At 34.6% G+C, this 19,698-nt stretch overlaps 1 protein-coding gene across 2 annotated transcripts in view; it reads left to right on the top strand.

Moving 5' to 3' along the window:
- PPP2R5C (protein phosphatase 2 regulatory subunit B'gamma) overlaps positions 1–19,698 on the top strand; it is a 72,257-nt gene that overhangs the window by 49,174 nt on the left and 3,385 nt on the right. For both annotated transcript variants that reach the window (XM_065749781.1, XM_065749793.1), the window contains 11 exons: positions 2,052–2,162; positions 2,774–2,866; positions 2,963–3,093; positions 5,578–5,637; positions 6,943–7,051; positions 9,502–9,555; positions 11,464–11,634; positions 12,148–12,275; positions 13,787–13,888; positions 15,823–15,895; positions 18,184–18,300. In XM_065749781.1, the coding sequence (XP_065605853.1) occupies positions 2,052–2,162; positions 2,774–2,866; positions 2,963–3,093; positions 5,578–5,637; positions 6,943–7,051; positions 9,502–9,555; positions 11,464–11,634; positions 12,148–12,275; positions 13,787–13,888; positions 15,823–15,895; positions 18,184–18,300 (1,149 nt within the window). The remainder of the gene's footprint in view (positions 1–2,051; positions 2,163–2,773; positions 2,867–2,962; positions 3,094–5,577; positions 5,638–6,942; positions 7,052–9,501; positions 9,556–11,463; positions 11,635–12,147; positions 12,276–13,786; positions 13,889–15,822; positions 15,896–18,183; positions 18,301–19,698) is intronic.

The following is a 19,698-nucleotide window of genomic DNA, read 5'->3' as shown; positions in this document are numbered from 1 at the left end:
ACTGACATTTTCAGCTTTCCTTTTCCTTCTCTGAAAGAGTAATTAATATGCTAGTCATAGTCAAAATCAGACCTGCATCCCTGATGTGAAGAAGTGCCGTGAGGAAAACAGTATCAGGATGACATTTCCTTCATGGAAATATGATGTAATTCTTGCAGATTTAGCTGATGCAGTTTGATGCTGCCTCCCACTGTCTGCTCTGCCATCTGTCAGATGTGAGAAAGCAGGACAGCACTTACGTATGCGCTCCTAAGCCTTCCAGTTAGTAGGTAATGTTACAGCATTATTTTAAACTGTGAATGGAGCTGGTAAATGATAAGCAGTCATAATGTGAACAGGGAAATGTAGCTGCTTACTGCTTTTCCCACCCATTTTTTCAGGGTATTCTAGCTCTTGAGATGCTGAGGTGTCTGTATCAAAGGATCAGCCTGAAGTAGTAAAGGTAGTTTAAAACATAATTTGAATTGATCTATATATTGAAAAATAAATTCAGACTGCTTCATGCTGGATTGATACCAAATAAGCAAGCAAGAACAAGAAAGACTCTCTTGGACACACTTACTAATAGATTGCTAAAGAGATTGCATTTTTCTGTTTGCTCATCGTTCCAGTTCTCTTACAACATCTGCCCCACCTAATAATCTAGATTACAGGTGGTATCGAGGAATTGGTATCTTTCAGTACTGACAGCTGTAGCTGTCTTTATACTTTCAGATGAAGACTTTCTCGGGTTTCCTTACTGGTATGCACAGAAATGTGTTCCTTCCAAGTTGCTCAGTAAAAGTTACAGTCACTAAATCCTCAGAACACCCTTTGACTCACAAGCAAGTAGTCCTTTCTTGTCCACAAAGAAACTGGCCGTTATTTCTGCAGAATTGAGAGTAGTACAAACTTGTTAAATCTGTACTAAACTATTGTAAGATTACTTGAGAATGTGTGCTAACTTATCCCAAAAAGTCATGTAAGGCTTTTTTTTTCTGACAAATATGCTTTACTTTCATTTATGATTGTGCATTTCATATGTTAATCTAATTGTGCTTATATCTGATTATGTATGTTCTGACTACATTACTAAAAAGTTCAAGGTGCATTCAGTGGTGAGGTGGAGTACCTAGAAAAGAACATCTTAAAGAAGTATTGTCATAATTTATTGCAGAATTATTACACTGGAAGTAACTATGATTATTAATGCACAATTGACACCAGCACAGTCGGTACCCGCCTTCCTTATAGAACATTTTTGACCTTGAGATATGAGAGGTTCTCTAAAATTTACCCTTTGGCTTTTCTTTTCTTTCTAGGAGTTCTAAGTGTTTTTGTTAGTTTTTTCTTTTGTTTTGTTTGTTTTCTTGTCTTTACTGGGGACTTTGAAACCCTGATCATTTTTAAGGGTCGCCTGTGTGATTCATGCATGTTACAAATGTGCATCTACACAAGCACTTGGAAGTGCAAAAATAATTTGTGTATGCACACCCTGAGAAATCTTTGTAGTATGCTCCATTTCCTTGAGGATGCTGAACTGCACAGTGCCAAGTTAGATGGGCATGAGGTAAGAGAAGTACCACTAAGAAGGGAAGGGAGAATTTGGTTTTGAAGTATTTCCATATCCCTATGCCTACCTGTGGAAATGAAACTGGTAATAATTTACATAACAGTGTCAGGTGATCTTTGTTTTGTGTCTCTGTCTATGACTTCTACTTTTGAAGGTTGCAAATTCTTTTCAAGTGTATACATAAATATACTTGTGTAAACATTTTATAAATGTTTGAGCATTTAAAACGTGCATGTTTGTGTGTGTGTGTAAAAAGACAAGACATCTGGCCCGTAAGTTTGTACTTTAAAGAGTGCTACGTGGAAAAGTGTCCTCCAAGTTTAAAATCTTTAAAGAAAAATAAATGTACTTCATTTTTCTCTAAATTACTGAGTTATATAGCTTGCGTTTTTCTGCAGATAAGCAAGTTGTGTTAACACTTCTCAGTCAAAATCATCTTTTAAATCTTCTTTTAATCATTTGTTTGCTTCAAAGTTCTCAAAGGTACATGTGATTTCAGTTTGCAGTTAATATGTTTCGAACATTACCACCATCTTCTAATCCAACTGGAGCAGAATTTGATCCAGAGGAAGATGAACCAACTTTAGAAGCTGCATGGCCTCATCTGCAGGTACTTAATGAAGCACAGGGAGTCATAATAACAGAATTTTGACATAAAATTCAGTCTTTGTTGAATTCAAAATCATATAGGTTCTTAAATCAGTTACTTCTCTCTAAAATAAATAAAATACCTCTTGAATTTACGCTGATAATCTTTTCAGTGAATGACTGTATATTGGAGGCTGAAGGTTTGCTGTTTCTTGTGGTATGGATGTAACTGCCATAATTTTAAATGAGCTTCAGTTTGTCACTAGGTACTTTGATCTGACTGAGTCATTTCTGGCTTTGAGAGGTAGTATGACAAACATAGAACAGAATTTTTAAAACATGTACTTCTGGGTATGTTGAATATTAGATTATGTCATGTGAGCAAAATCCAGCAGTGGAGCTCAGTAAAATTTCAATGCAATTTAAAGAACATTAAGTTTGTATGCTAAATAAATATGTACTGCATTGGGAGGGCAGGAGCAAAGCTTTCACTGTGTTATGTAAATAAATGTGTGCTATACAAATATAAACAGTGCAGTTCTGGGCAACTATTTAGTAATTTTGGTAATGTACTGGTTATAAAATGGTTTCTTGTTTATAAGACTAATGGTATTCTTGGACTTTTTTTTTCAGCTTGTTTATGAATTTTTCCTAAGGTTTTTAGAATCTCCAGATTTCCAACCTAATATAGCTAAGAAATATATTGATCAGAAGTTTGTATTACAGGTAAGGTAAAATAACTTTTCACTTCAAGCTCTATATCCATGTAATCTTGCAGTGTTAGATTCAATAAAGTGAATCTTTTCTTTTCCCCATTTGCAGCTTTTAGAGCTCTTTGACAGTGAAGATCCCCGGGAAAGAGATTTTCTTAAAACAACTCTTCACAGGATATATGGGAAATTCTTAGGCCTGAGAGCTTACATCCGAAAACAAATTAATAATATATTTTATAGGTATGTCATTGTCTTTGTCTTATGGGGCATTTGGTCAACTAAAAGCTAAATATGCTTCAGGATACTGTTGGCAGTCTTTATTCTTAGTAACTTCATACCTAATGCTACAACTAACAGCACTTAATGCTAACATGAGAGACTTGAATTAATGTTGCCCTGTACACTGCATAAATTTGGCAGCCAGCATTTGGATTATGTTATTTGTTGGGTGGTTTGGTATTTTTATCTGAGACTTTTTTATTATGTAGTAGTATTCATAGTGTAATAGCACTTGAATAAAGTATAATTCTTTGTAATGCAGAAATTGCAGCCCAAATGGAGTGACTGAGAGAATTTGATTGAAGGAGTGTGTTTGCTGCCTTTTCTTTCCTCAGGCCCAAGGTGTTCTGTTTGGGGTTGGTGGAAACTTTTTTAGTTGTAATCACCCAATCAAAAGATGTGACGTGAAGAAAATGTAATCTGCAATCTTACCAAAGGGGTTTAAAAGTCCTTTTTAAGTGCTTTTCATCAGGTGTGAGTGCAAGAGCAAGGTGCCTTTTTTGATCATCTAAATTTTGTACACTTCTCTTTTCTACCAGTCATTGTACTGTGTGTTGCTTTTTACACTTTGACACGCTTCTCTTTTTTCACTACTGCGATTTTTTTACCCAAAATAAATTTCTTTAAGAAAAAAGCAAAAAGCTTCCACACATTGGCTACTATATTATGAATGGCACCCAGCTGTACCAGCTGAGTTTCACTTCTCAGTTTGTGGTAGTGAGTGAGCTTTTACAGGAGATACAGAGGAGCTACTTTAAAATAACTGGTAAGCCTTCACTCCTCTGCAGACAACAGATCTTGACTGGTTAGAACCAGTATGTCCCATGGAAAAAATGTCTTTCAAACAAACTGGTAAACTATTTTCTACATGCGTAGGTTTTGTGAAATTTTTTTGGAAATGCATGACTTTGTAAAATAACTGAACCAAGTGGCAAACAATATTACAGCCTACTATAATGAGTTACTGAGCTGTGTTTTTACTCTCTGCTTCATGCTCTTTACTTTTAGCAATAGCGGAAGTAAAGACTTGAAATACAGTACTGGCATGTGGCTTTTTAAAAGACAGAAACGTTCTAGTTTACGTTGACTTTGTAATAGTTTCACAATCTTTTTTTAATAGCTATCTATTTTTTTTCAATCTGAAATGTGTATGACAGATGCGCTGTAGAAGTGACATTTCTCTACTATATTTAGGTTGGAAAGTTTTAGGGGAAGAATAAACAAAGTACCTTACTCATGGCTCCTAAGTATTGTGGTAATAAGTAGAAATTCTTTGCAATCAAAGGGAAACTGTTGAATCTGAGCACCAGGAAAGAAAGCTGTTTCAACTTCTGTCTTGAATTAGTGCATTGTACATGACAAATTCTTAGAGTGCGTAGAATTTTTCAAAATATTTCCTTCTCATATATCTTTTTCCTCTAAATCTTCCTACGTACACTTAGTAAGCAGAAATGTTTGATCTTTATTTGACCTCTAGTCACTGTCCAGAATTACATAAATTCTGTCTCCATGGTATGTTGATCTTTTTTTCTAATGTAAAATATATTTGTGAGTATATAAATTAAGTTAGTATATTCCTACTTATTTAGGTTCTTTTTAAGGCTTCTGTATCATTGTATATAGTTTTGCTTGAAATTGTTGTCCTGCATTATACCAAGAGGTTCTTTAAGGAGGAAAAAAAGCAGTCATATCTAGCATCCTAGATTAAAAGAAGTTGTTAGTATGTTCATCTGAGAGATTTTCAAATAAAAATAATTTTCTACTAAGTGAAATTAATAAGTCTAAGATGCAAAAAATCATTATTTGCTAAATATCTGAAGTTCTGCATAGAACTTGCTTAATAAATTTATGTTCAAGCAATGAATGCTCAGTAAATTGCAGTGTTCTTTCAAAAGAAAATTCATGAAAATGTGATTACTTCTGTTTATTACTGAGCCTTTTGTGTGCACAGGAGTCTAATACCGAATAGCTTTTTAGTTCCATAAGTAGTAACTGTTCGAACACTTTGTGCTTGTATGTGCTGTAGAAGGTTGAGTCATGGCATTTGATTGTGCCAGATGCTCTGTGTTGTTTTAATGTTTAAAGCTTTGTTTGCTGTGTTCAGTTTAGCATTATTGAAATGACAGAATATGATTGTTAGAAAAGTTCAAATGCAAGCACTGTTGTTAAATGCGAGTGAAAATAACAAGTGTGAAGGTTGAAGGCAGCTTAATGTGCTTATGTAGCATGCACATCCTCTAAAGAACACAGCCTTCAAGAACACAAAGTGCCACTACATTTCGAAAAGTTTCAAGCACTGCTTAACTGTTTTGACAGACTCCACGAAGTTTATTTTCTGCTGGGTGACTGAAATCTGAGAGGTCAAAGCTACCTGCGCTGGTCATCTCAGTGGTAGATTTATGTCTCTGTTCAGCAGAAACTGAGTCAAACTTGTCATTTTTTTAGGTTTATTTATGAAACAGAACATCACAATGGCATAGCAGAATTACTGGAAATACTGGGAAGGTAAGTTGTAGGTTTTGTCTAATTAAAACTGTCTTGATGTTCATAGGAGGCTTTAAATATTCAGTTGGAATTACCAACTGTTATGAGATGAGATTAAAACAGCTTCCTAACATGTAAAAGTTTGAATTTCATATAAGAGTGCAGAAATAGAGCAAGAACATCAACTGCACAGTAACATTTTTGGGATGCGGCAATTTTTTTTGTAATTAAAGTTTCATTTTGTTCATTTTTATCCTTGTAAAAAAGATTAGCTGCAATGCAGCTGTAGTTAACATATAACTGGTTGTAATTTGTTTAAAAATTCCTCTTACTTCACTAAGTGTTCACTAAGTGTATAGCAGGAAAGCACAGAAAGGATGGTTTATAAATGCTCAGAAAACTTCTGTTAATCTCCTTAAAGTAAACTTCAGTAATGTCTGACAGCCCTTGAATCTAAGTTGTACAATGTGAAGCTGCTAGCCTAGTCAGAACTGTTGTTATCAGTTGATTTCTCATCCAGATACAAGCTTCTTTAATATGTGTATATATATATATACTTCAAAAGCATTGTTTGTCTTATTACAAAGTTATTATATAATAAGGTATAAGTGTTATGATGCTTACAATTTGCCTTTAAAAATTAACTGTCTTTTTTCTTACGTTTCCTAATCACAGTTCTAGTTAGACTTCTGTGCTGTACCTGTTCTGTATTATTATTCTAATTCATTAAGGAGTTTCGTACAAGATGTTGACAGAGCTTCGTATCAGTAACAGAAAAGGCAGCTCTAGCATCTCTTGATTTCTTAACAATGTGTGTCTGTTATAATCCTGTAATATCAGCATCAAATTTCTTCAACAATTATCAAGGGGAGTTTGTAAAAGTGTTTTAACAATCCCTGTATGTTTTCACTTATCTGTTGTCCTGGATTGACCTCTTCAGCATCCGGTCTCTGGTCACTTTTTAATTCAGTGAAGGTGCTGGTGGCAATATGTATTTAAAGCTTTGTTTGTATTGAATAATTCATAACAAAAGTGGGGATCTGAAATGCAGATATAGTCAGATGTTGCATTAAAGAAGAATTGAGGACCTGTGGAAGACTTTGGCAAGGGATGGGCAGGTGTTAATTTGTCTGTTCTGTTAAGTTGTATTCTTTAAAGAGCTGGATTGAAAACTCAGGTATTGAATCATTTTTTTTCTGCTGTATTGTTTTCTAAGGTGTCTTAAAGGAAAAAAAGAAAAAAGGGTTTTGATACATTCTGTAGAGCAGTGAATATTGAAATAGTGAGAGATGGCTGATTTTTATTTTTAATTTTTTTCTCTGCCAGCATAATTAATGGATTTGCCTTACCATTAAAAGAAGAGCACAAAATATTCTTATTGAAGGTTTTGTTACCACTGCATAAAGTGAAATCACTCAGTGTTTACCATCCACAGGTAAGATTTGTTGGGTGTTTTTTTTGGTAACAAAGTGCAGAGCTGTATGATAACCACCTTCTCTCCTAACCTACCTGACTCAGATGAACTGATCTTTATCTATTTCCCTTACTTCACAAGCTAATAATTCTAACCCTTCAGATGACTTGCATTCCTATCAGCAAAAGGTAGGCATAGGCATACCCATCTTTTATGAATTCTGAATGAATTCCACTGAATGAAATGAGAAATACTGGTTTCATTTCAAGTGCTGTGAAACACCAGAGTAAAACCACAAAAATACACGTAGAAACAGCAGCAGTTATTAAGAAATACTGAAGTCCAATTAGAAATTAGCTTCTCTCATGTATATATTAAATTTACTATAGAATAGTGAAGTATAGAATAGTGAAGTCGTCAAAAGCAAGATAGGAAATGTCTTTATCAGCTGAACTTCCATAAATGAAGAAGGCATTAGGAAAAAAAAATGGCTAAACTGTACTTAAGATGTGCAGTAATTCTCTCATTTAAAATTTCTACTTTGGTGAGACTGCTGGTACTTAGAGTGAAAATGATATAGTTGCCTATTTAGGCACAGATGCGAAGTAGTCATTCTCAGAAGTGAAGTTGGTAAACATTGTAATTTAGTCAGATCTTTGTGTGAAAAATCCTAAGTCTCAAAACTGTTCAGTGTATTTTTTTTTACTAATTTTGGTGATGAAGTTGAAAATTTTAAATCAGCATGGAATACCATGATGTTAGGAAGTGGAACATACTGTAGAAAACAGAATTGTGACTTTCAATTTTATGTTTGAAAAATGAGTTGAAATATGAACTATAAGGCTTTTCACCCATTAGAAAACTCTAGGGAGACCTGAAAAGAGGGGTTGCAAGAAGGAAGAGGACGGATTCTTTAGCAGGGCGTGTTGTGATAGGACAAGGGGAAGTAGTTTCTAACTAAAACGGGAGATTTAGACTGGATATAATAAAGGTTTTTTTTATAATAAAGGTAGTGAAGCACTGAAATGGGTTACCCAGAGATGTGGTGGATGCCTTGCCCCAGGTGACATTCAGGGTCAGGCTGGTCGGGTTCTGAGTTATTTTTTGGGTGTGTGGTCTATGTAGAGAGAGAAAAGCTGTTCAGGTCCTGTGTGGGACGTGGGCTGCTTCTATGCATGGATGTTATCAGTGCAGATGCTTCTTATCTTCTTTTGTAGCTATGTCAGCTAGAAACGATTCTCTAGCTTTTCACTTTCAGCCTAGGTAGTGCCCACTGGGAAACAAATTTTGCTATTCTCTGTGTGGACTTTATGAAGATAGATGTTCTTTGTGTGCTGTTTCTTCCTTGCATTCATTATTTCCGGGATCTACAAGTTTTTTTCTTCATAACCAAGAGCTGAAATAGAGCAATAATTTGTAGACCATTTTCATCACCAAGAATATGTGCAAATTCCTTCTTAGCATGCAAGAATCTCATTTAGAGAAGATTCTAACTATTTTCTTATGGGTGAGAGTTTAACTTCCCTTGTAATGCAAATGAGGCAGATGTTTAGCTTTTCAAGCAGGAGCTGATTTGACCTTTGCAGTTCTGGCTTCTGGGCATTTGCTTCACTGAAATTCTGAAATGTATTATACTAAACTGAGCAATTATTTTTATATAAAGGTGAACTTCTGGGGCTTCTCATTTGCTTTAGAATAGTTTTTGCTTCGTTATTTTCAATTAAAGGAACAATGTATAAACAAGCAGAGCATTTGAGCAAAGATGTAATAGATGTGAGTAAACATCTCATTCCTTTGTCCAAAATGTCTGATTTCATGTTGAGTATTTCCTACAGTATTAATAGTATAAGTTCTTCCTCATAGTGTAAATTGAATCTTCCTAGAAAATGAAAGCAGCATGCAAGTAGTGTTTCAGGTGGCAAATGCAAACCTTCTATAATGTGAGGTAATTGTTACACCTGTGTATATCTTCATTAAAGAATAACAGTGGGAAATATCTCCAAATCTAAAAGTGCTTTTTCTTCCCCATTTTGGTATCTTTGTACACTGAAATCATGCAAATCTCCCAATCTTTCCAATCAGATTGATTAAACTTATATTTTTTTCTTGTTTTCTGGTAACGGTGTATCAGTTTTATTTAGTGATCCACTGAGTAATGGGATAAGAATAAATCATGACGGGGCAACTTTTGCTCAGCCATTCTCCCTTTTCTGTGAATTCTTTCTTGAGAGACTGTATTGAAATTTCCTTCATGTTACAACCAGGAGAAGATGAGAAAAGACTTGAGAATTTTGGGAAAATTGTTAGAGCATATTTACCCTTTTGTTGTTTAAATTGTCTTCCAGATCTTTGTCAAATTACAGAAATACAGTTGTCTTATCTGAATTCAGTAATATTTTCTTATTAAACTCCTGATTTCATTGTGTTCCATTTCACAATAAGTGTTAATAAAATATTTTCTTTGATTTTAGCTGGCGTACTGTGTAGTTCAGTTTTTAGAAAAGGACAGCACGCTTACAGAACCAGTAAGTTTATTTTGCTCTCATTATTTATTTCTGGGATACTCACATCCTTCTTATCAGGGGACTATTTAAGGAGGCTTGGAGAATAAAGTATTGATATGTGATTATTTTTACTAGGAAGAGTCAAATATTTAACCACTTGGATATATCAAATGGATATCTTTTTCTGCAATGTTGATAATGTTTTAATGAAGCTTTCAAAGTACGTCTTTTAGGAGCACAATTGAGTTTACTCTGATTATTTTGTTCTGGCTGACTCTTCCTGAGACAGCTGATCCAAAAGTGGTTTAGTCAGATATTTACTTGCCTGAACTGTGCTCTGCTGTGAGGCTGATACTGTGCTGGCATGCAGATTTCTGGCACGCATAGCTACATACTGATGAAAGGCTTTTCAGTCAAATCCTGGTCTTTTGAATCAGATACCAACTTTGGAACATAAACAAAAACAGATTTTTGTCTGCTGCACAAAGCTGCATACATAGATGAATACTTTAAATTGTCCTAAATTGTATATAGTGTTTTTGCATCAGTAAGCCAACACATTTAATTGCTAAGTAGTGATCAGTGAACGATCACTTCTAACAAAAGCACACCTTCTTAGGTTAAGCTGTTTCCCTTGTAGACTGATTCATGAAGCAGTGTGCCACTGAGCAGAACTTTCTTCTGCTTGAAGCTTTTAATGTTTAAGTTATCAAATTCTAGAGATTGTTATTCATTGTATGTGAAATTTTGAATTGTTAGCTTTCTTCCAGGCATCGGTTACAATGCTACATATTTGCTAGAGCAAATTTGAACTAACATGTGTTTGCTTCCTTTTTTTATCCCAAATCAGTACATAACGCCTACAGCATTCTTTTAATCTCTTAATGTGTGATGTGCATGCTGGGTTCCTCTTCAAAACTTCTGATTCTTACAGGAAAAAATTCTTTGTTTCCCCTGCTAATTGTTATGAGATTTTTTGGACATATTATTTAATAAAATCTGCATGTTTTTCTCAAGGTTTTGTTAAGGACATACCATCTACATTGACATTTTAATGGATACGTATAAGGAACATACATTGATTTCTTACTGAGTTATCACTTCACTGATGTTCATAGGTTCTTAGGGTTGAATGTTTCTTGTTTATAAAAGTCCAGATTTTTTTATTGAAGAATTTCAACCATTTCATAAAATAAGCATGTTCCTTTATTCTAAATGAGAATGTTTGGTGTTTGCAACAAACCATTAGCAGCTTAAACTATGTCAAAACTGTATATAAGCTTTTTCTTAAGAGTTTAGTTTAGTTTTTTTTAAGTTGAGCCATCTGACTACTTCCTTTTTTTGTAGGATCTCTCTTTGTCTTTCTTTGTTTCTCTTCCCCCATTTGTTTTTTGAGGGTTTATGATTTGCCAGACAAAAACTACTTAAATGAGTTGGGTAAATAGTTCAATAATCGTGGAGCAAGTTAAGACTTGATTATAGTAGTATAGTCAAATAAAATGTAACGTGTAGCAACAATATACCTGCCAGTTTGAGCACTTATGGTCTTTTCTTAAAATATACTGATAGAACTTCATTTACTTGAGTCTTGAAATACACCTCCAAGAAATAAGAGATTGAAAGCTGTTGTCACTTAAGTGTCAGATACTTGCACTTTGAGTTGCTTATCATATTGAGACAAATGTCAGGTTCTTTCTCTAGCTTTCTAACTATCTTAAGACAAATTTTTTGTGTATGACTGTCTTCTGAGGAAGTATTCTGTAGCCATTGTTGCAGTTATTTCTGTGACAGTGAACCATATCTGATCTCTGCTGTTAAGTGGGACAGAAATTTGAGGATTTTTCTGTTCAACCATCAGACTTCTTAATGACATATAATTTAGTACAAGACAAAGTAATTATGAAAATTTTGTTGATTTTGTTTCTACAGGTTGTAATGGCACTGCTGAAATACTGGCCAAAGACTCACAGTCCAAAAGAAGTCATGTTTTTAAATGAACTAGAAGAAATTTTAGATGTTATTGAACCATCCGAATTTGTGAAAGTTATGGAGCCTCTTTTCAGACAGCTAGCCAAATGTGTGTCCAGTCCACACTTCCAGGTCTGTACTTTTAAAATGTATGATGCAATGAGGATTTTTACAAAGCAGTTTTGCTACTATTCACCATATTCAACTTCAGGTGTTCCAAAAAGTCTTCAAATCTATAGCAGAATTGGGGGGTTCCAAACGTTAGCCTTATTGTCTCTTTTCAAGAGTGCAGTACCTGTGTTTATTTTGGATGATTCACTCAAAAGTATTATTCTTAACAGCTTAAAATCATGACGTTTTCAGAAGTGCCTGGAACTTATCAGTATATAGCATTTGCATTTCACTTGAAATTGAATTCTATAGATACTATATCTTGGCAAGAGCATTTATTTGACTGCTTGGTTTGAATCTTTTACTTGAAAGAAGAAAACTGCTTTTACTCAGTTCCATGAGAAGCTTCCAGTTCATGCAACAAAAATCCAAATCTCATTTGCAGCTTTTTCTTACCTGTCACCTGTTTTTGCCAAATGTTTGCTCTTAAAGAGACTGTCTGAAGTAGTGTTCCTTTTTTTAATGTCATCTTAGGTTGCAGAGCGCGCATTATACTACTGGAATAATGAGTATATTATGAGTTTAATTAGTGACAATGCAGCAAAGATTTTACCCATCATGTTTCCATCCTTATACCGGAATTCAAAGACACATTGGAACAAGTAAGAAACATTTGTTCAAGTAAAATTTTGCTTTTTGTCTAGTTTAGGCTTGAAAGTAGCTCAGATCTTGTCTTTGAATAAGTTTGTTCTATGTCATTGGGGTTGCTGGGTAGAGAGGAGATTACTGATGTCAAAATGTTAATATTAAACGTTATAAGCAATATAAGCGAAAAATATAAGCAAAAAATGGAGAGGATGGAGTTCATTAAACAAAAAATGTTTAGCATAGTAATCCTTGGCATTTTTATTAACATGAGGAAAAAATGTTGCTAGTCTCTAATCTGGGTACTTCTGAAGACAAACTGTGATTTTCTTATCTTTAACCTCTTTGCTCATTTGCATTTCTTGTGACTTCTACTGAAATATGTTGATTGAGTTGTTTTATTTCCTTGTTTATTTTTTTCCCCTTTGTGTTTACTTTCTCCATTGACTATTTTCACCTTTTTCCCCCCACAATAACATAGTACTTACACATGAAAACAGTCCTGGTCAGCTCCTTTCTGCAACTGTTCCATTGTAAAGGGCCTCTTTGTTTCTGCTATTGTGCAACTGCTGGGATGATGAAAGTATCCACAGTCTATTGCTGGCCATGAACTGAGATGTGGTGATGGGTTAGCCAAGAACACAAACTGAATCTACCAATAAACACAGGAACAGAAAGGAAGATAAAGTGATGTTAGTGATTGATAACTCTCACTGGATGTAAGCAGTAACAAATAATGTACTTACTAATAAAATTTTGGTTCAGTGGTGCAACTGTATATAGTAAACATGGCTTGTTGTCAGTTGTTTTTCTGGCTTTCAAGGCCATGCATTCACTTTGTCAGAAGTCATGCTACCCAGTACGGCTGCACTCTCACTTGCAACTCACATGCATGTCACAGTAATAATCACTGAACTGGTTGCTTCCTGTTTGGTTTTAGTGATCAGCAACAGATTACATGCTAGAATTTATAAAATACTCTGTAAAAATAAGTACTTCATAAGGCAGGTTGGGGTTTTTTTTGAGTTTTTTGTTGTTGCTTTCCACATTCTTTTCTAACACTTTTCCAAAGAGTCCTGGCATAACTCGTGTTGAACTAGCTGTTGCTGTGTGGCAGTTCCCAAAATGCATAGTGTCTTCTCTAGGCTTCTTATAATCACTTTGCCAGTTGTCAATAAGGTACTTATCTTAAAAACTGTAATGCTATCTTGCATTTTCTTTAACAACTTGAGATTGATTAAGGTCAGCTAGTGAGTTTCAAATCTAGTCCTGTTGATAATTACAGTATTAAAAATGAAGTTCATGAAAAATAGACATGACCAGTAGTACTTTAGAGTAAGTAAAATGGTAACTTTAGTCCTTGTGTTTAGCCCTTTAGAGGATAAACTTCCATTAACTAGTGTTGTTTCCATTTGTTCTGAAATGCTGTAATTTCCAGTTATGTAGGCTATTGGCTTCTGTTGGCCAGAAAAAAATAGATTTCAAAGTTTAAAGTACTGTGAGTTTCAACCAGAAGTTTTACTTATAGGACAATACATGGCTTGATATACAATGCTCTGAAACTCTTCATGGAGATGAACCAAAAACTGTTCGATGACTGCACACAGCAATTTAAAGCAGAAAAACTGAAGTAAGTTTTCATGTCAGTGTGTCTGTCTGTTCTTGAATAATTTGTACAGAGTGCTTTAGCTCTGGAAAAAATACTGTGTCTCTACTGGGAAGTTTCACCCCACATTACAGTACAGCAGTCTCAAAATTCACTTGGTGAAAGTTCTCATTATATGAACTGTAAGATCTTCATATGGGGGACTGCGTGTGGTCTTTGGCCTAATACTGCTGTACATCACCATCTTCCTTAAAACTAGGTTTTGGAAAAGGACACTGCTAATTGTGGAGCCCACTGTAAAAGTTGAGCAGTTTACATCCTACGTTTATTTTTGCATGCTGTATTTACCCCATGTTATTTTCTCATGTTGTTCAATCCTTCCAAAACACTTTTCCAGTATTTTTGGCATTCATTGTGAGTGCACATGTGCATGTTTTTCTAGAACTTATCCCAGATAAAGTTGTCACTGTTACAATACACTATTTGCCAGAAGAATCCTGATGACTGTAATGTAGTCCTGCATGGGCCAGTGAAAGGCAGCTGGCAATTGGAAGCTAGAATTTTTCTGGTAAATGCCCAAAATTGAAGCTAAACTTTGTGTTCATAAATTGACTCTTCATAAATCTGCTGGATCTCAAAATTATTTGGAAATAGATTGGAAATAGAAGTAAAATGTGTGAATCATTAAGTTCTCACTTTAGAAACTGGGAGCATGATTAAGAAGCAGGTATTAAAATATCTGGATTTCAGTTTGTTTTTCACTTTCTAAGTGGACGAGGATTCCCACAGTGTTTCAAATTATGAACCTGTATTAAAACAATATTCTGGAATAGAAATTTTTAATGTAGATAAACTCAAATTTTGAAGCTGCTTATTACAATTCAAGTAGGAATGAACTTGTAGTATTGCATACTGTTTTTTATATGGACAAAAATGTGAATATTTATTTTAAAAAGGAACATAGATGTGTAAATCTCTCTTCCTGCATAGCAAATGAGTAGAAATCCTTATATTAAATTAGAATTTATCCTTCTTTGTTTGTTTGTTTTGAGTTTGCTGTTTTGGTTTCGTGTATTTTTTCATGGCATTTGATTTGAGTGTGATCTAAGTCAGGCCTAGTGCTAAGGGTGACATCAGAGCAAACCAACATTCTTCACTACAATAGAGCTTAGATGGAGTAGGAATTCTACCCCACTGTAAGCTTAACTTAATGAAGAGTTGGAGGCAAGTTGTGTGTAGGCTTGAATTATAATTGCTGGGTTTTAAGCCAGGATCAGCTACTCCATGTGTTGAAGCCTAAAAGCAATTTTTTAAGCACTGTTGATCTAAAAGCCCTTTTTCAACTCTGCCACCTTTCAAAGGGTTTGTTCTATCCTATGTGTGAAGCTGTTTATTAAGGTAGGGAAAACCAGTAACTTAAATTCAAAAAACATCAGGTATAAAGAAAGAAACCATATCTCCTATACTTACGTGACATTTCATGTGACTCCTATGAATAATTTACTGTGCTTTTGATTGTTGTTGTGTTTTGGTTTTGTGTGTCTGTAATTGCGTACAATTCAAATTATCTCTAGTTTTTTACCTGTTTAACCTATTACCCAAGCCATTGAGTTAACAGTAACAATCCATATAACATAGTTCAATTTTTTTTTTCCCTTTGTGTTATAATCCTTTTAACAGTGTACAGTCAGCGAAGATTAATTAGTGTTAGCTTTCATGAGAGGGTTGGGTTTCATTCTTTTCCTTTTTAATGTTGCTTTGAGATTGTGAGGTGTTGGCATAATGCAAATTGTAATGCCAACATGAAGTGTTTTTTTGGGTGGTAAGCTGTAATGGACATTGCCAGATGATTTATTCTTCTAGTGATATTTTCCCTTTAATGTATTGCAACTTGTGTATTTTCTTTAACAAGATTCACCAAGCTGCTTTTGCCATTTTTGCTTTGAATTTTTTTTCAGAGAGAAGCTAAAATTGAAGGAACGGGAAGAAGCGTGGGTTAAAATAGAAAATCTAGCCAAATCAAATCCCCAGGTATTTAGAAAAGATTAACCTAAGATGTTCATGTTTTAATGCTTTAGTTTTGTTAAATATCAGTGGGGGAAACAGGTCTGACTGATCATGGAAATAAAGCAATTTCATTAATTGTATTATGAAAGATATACAATAAAAGTGCTTTAAAATTTGTAACCTTTCTCTTGTGCAAGTAGTTATTTAATAGGAAAAAAAGGTTTCTGAAAAGTATGATGTGAAGTACTTTTTCCTTTTCTTATAATAGGAGATTTACTGTTTGCTGTTTGAAAAGTTATTGTGCAAAACTATGGAAAACATAGAGATGCCATAATTGGTTTCTCTTTGAAAGCTGTTTTGCAAAATATATTACAAAAGAGGTCTTTCTGCAAACTGTGAGTTATGACTGCTCCGTTTTCCTCTGTGTCAAACGGATTCAGCTAAAATTGTACGTTCTTGTCTACTGCATTTGTTCTCATATTTGCTGTGGGTTAGTGTCCTGGTGAATCTGCACATCAGATTCTTACTAGAAAGGAAACATCCTGTCAAGTATTTGTGGGCTGACGTAATTAAGATATTGATGAAGAAAATTTCCTTTAGAGTGCTTATCTTGAAATCATGGGAGAAGGCGATGGTTCAGCCTGAACCATCTCCCCACCCACTCTTTCATTTCTTCTCCTTTTATTCATTCATTCATTTTCTGAAAAATCATTTTTCCTTAATCACACCAATCTGTTGCTATGGGCAAGGAAAAAAATTGTTTTTTTGCAGCAAGTAGATTACTGTAGCAAGCAACTTACTCTACTGTGTCGTGGTGGCTTCTCAGCTTGAGTGGTAAAGGAGTGAATAATGATACTCTGTAAATGAAAGCAGGATACTTTGTGATCTCATTGTTCTAAAACAAAGTATGGGGTCATTTTTCCAAAGGAGGTGGAATTTCATAAACGATTTTTCCCCTGCAGCATTTCTCGGGGGATGGTTACTGAACTGCTTGAATTTAAAATAAATAAATGTTAGACATACTGTTTTGATTTTTAGTAACAGAGTCAAATGAGTTTTAGAAGAACCATGTGCAACTGTCTTTCCATGATACAACGTTCTCTAGTGTCATCCAAAAGACCTGGTTGAAGAGTGCTTGATATAGATGGTCATTTGCTGTCACAAATGGTGAACTATGCCTGTCTAACTAAATGAATGAACAGACTTGTGGTAGTAACATCTACAGTTCTGAAGTATAAAATTGCTAGTCTTCCCTATTAAGTTCTTGTAATTCAGTGTACTTTCTGAAGCTGGGTAGCACGACCTGTGTTCAATATATTCTGCATAGCATGCTTGAAGAGAGCTGATAATGACAAGTGATTTACAGTATGATTAATTTGAACACTGAGTGCTTCACTGAATGCAGAATTGACATAAGTATTAGATGCTTCTAGCACTCTATATAATGGATTTTAGTAATTCCCCCTTCGACCCTGAATTTCTATTAACATGTCCTTAATTTGTCTAATTAGTAACAATTCTTGTTGTTCAGAGCTGTTCCTGACTTTGCATAACATAATACATTTTAAAATTTTAGGTCTTGATCATTAAAATCTTTGCTGATTAGATTTTTTTTCTATCACTTTATATGCATTGTTACTGGTACAGTTAGATACTAAAATTTTTATGAAGAAAATAGATGAGAAAGTGTGCTTATAATGAGATTTTATTTAAAGACCACTTAAACCCCATCTCAGTTAAAATCAAACTTAACCTATGGATAAACTGTTGAGATTGCTAACAGCAAGTTTTAGATGCTGAGTGTTTACACGCGATCTTTTTAATTCCCAAAGTACTTGTATGCCTACTTTGTTAAACTTTTCCATCTTGTGTCAGTACTTTAATTTTGAAGTTTTTTCATCTATTGTAAATTAATTTTTTAACAGCATATTTTCTTATATGTAGGAAAAAAAGGAAGCAAGAAAAATCATTGTGTTGCTACGCTGTTCATAAATCACTAGACAAAAATCACTAGCCAGTGTGTTAAGAAGGCTTCAGTTGCCTGAAACTGACAAAATATGAATATATTTTAAAATTAAGTCCCAGTTAAAGTGTAATTTTTCACTGGGGCATTTCTCCCAGTCTGAAAATATCGGAGTTCCATTTTTCTCTATCTTTCATGTACACATAGGAGAAAACATTCCTTGGCACCTGGAAGCATAAGATATTGAAGCTAATCTCCAATAATTACAGCATTCAGGTGCTCTAAATCACTCTTAATGTTTAGTGACTGCTACTCAGAATGATTATTTTAACACTTTGCATTTTATTAGTACCCAACGTATAGTGACACGAGCTTGCTGAACAGTCCAGTTGCAATGGAAACGGATGGGCCTTTAATTGAAGATTTGCAGATGCTGAAAAAGACAGTGAAAGAAGAGGCTTGTCAGGTAAGGTTATGTGAAGATAATGATGTACTCTACAAATTGAATTAACAAATGATAAATCTGTCAGTGCTCTTAATCTGATTTTTTTTTGTTAATTCTAGAGATAAACTTGGGCTGTATTTTCACCTCTGCATGTCTTGCAATAATAAACTTCATTAGAGCTGCTGCTTTAAAGTGATAATAAAGCAGCAAGGAATATGGCGTTACATTTCTAACGTCTAGGGATCTGATGAAAACCTTTTGAGATTTTCTACCAAGATTTCATTTATTTTCAACTTAAAAATTAGCTGAGTCATGACAGAAGCAATGCTTATGCCCTAAGGAGGATTAAAAATGACTAAATCTAATAACTGTCTAACAGTTTTGTCTTTTAATAAGGAGAACTCATAAAATAATGAGATACTAGTGGTTATGTTTCTTTTATCTGTTATTCAGAGCCTCTTTTTTGGCTAAAGCTACAGTGCTTTTGCAGAACTTGTCAAGTGTCCACCATGTAAATTTTCTTGCCCACGCATGTAGGCAGTCTTTCTCAGTCCACCAACTGTTAATGCTCCATTACCTACTAAAAGGCAAAGAGACTCAAGGCTGCTCCAGTCCAGTGCAAGAAGTAAATGAGATGATTAAGAGATACTTAAACCCATTTTTCAGAGGTGAATATCCTGTCCTAACAGGGTGAACAGGACAGTCTGAAACTGGAGCTCTTGTTTAATAAACAAACAGACAAAAATACCTTACAGAAATCTCTGGGTAGTATGAAGCCTGCAAGAAGATTGATCATTGACTTATGTGATAAGAAAAGGATTGAAGGTTTGGAGTACTGTGGAAAGCAAGCTAGGTAGCATTGCATTTATATGTGGACACCAGAGAGAGACTTATGAATCCCATGTTCAAGTACCAAAGGAAATTGATGCTAAAATGAGCTAAAACAGTTAATGGTTTTCCAGAACAAAAAGAAAAGTCAACATGAAATTTTGGAGTTTTTTAAATCAAACATCGGAAGTGAGGAACTATACCGTGTCACTGAAAGTAAGGCTTTAATGCACAGCATCAATATTGAAGGAGTGATAGAATGGCTGAGGAAGGTCTCCCAGCAGCTGTGAGCACATTTAGCAAATGTGGTCTGGTATGGTAGAACTTGATCAGTGCCTTTATAACTGATGGAAGGTGCTTGTGGAAAAGAAGGCAAAGTAAAAGCTGCGTGGTTTTTTAAGGGCCATTAATTATTTGTTTTTAAATATAGAATTCCTCTTACAAGGCTGTTCAGAGAACAAAGGTGGGGGAAAAATAAAAACCACTTTTCCCAGTGAGAAGAGTGAAACAGTGGCATTTCAGATATATCAGGAAAGAATGATAACATTCACTGCAGCTGAGGGATGTCTGTGAGGTGGCACCATTTGCAGA

Source organism: Cyrtonyx montezumae, unplaced genomic scaffold (assembly GCF_038088225.1).
Source record: "Cyrtonyx montezumae isolate F1298 unplaced genomic scaffold, pur_monq_1.0 scaffold_10, whole genome shotgun sequence".
Classification (NCBI taxonomy): Eukaryota; Metazoa; Chordata; class Aves; order Galliformes; family Odontophoridae; genus Cyrtonyx; species Cyrtonyx montezumae.
Note: the sequence above shows the minus strand (reverse complement) of the source record. Positions and strands in the feature narration are given on the sequence as shown.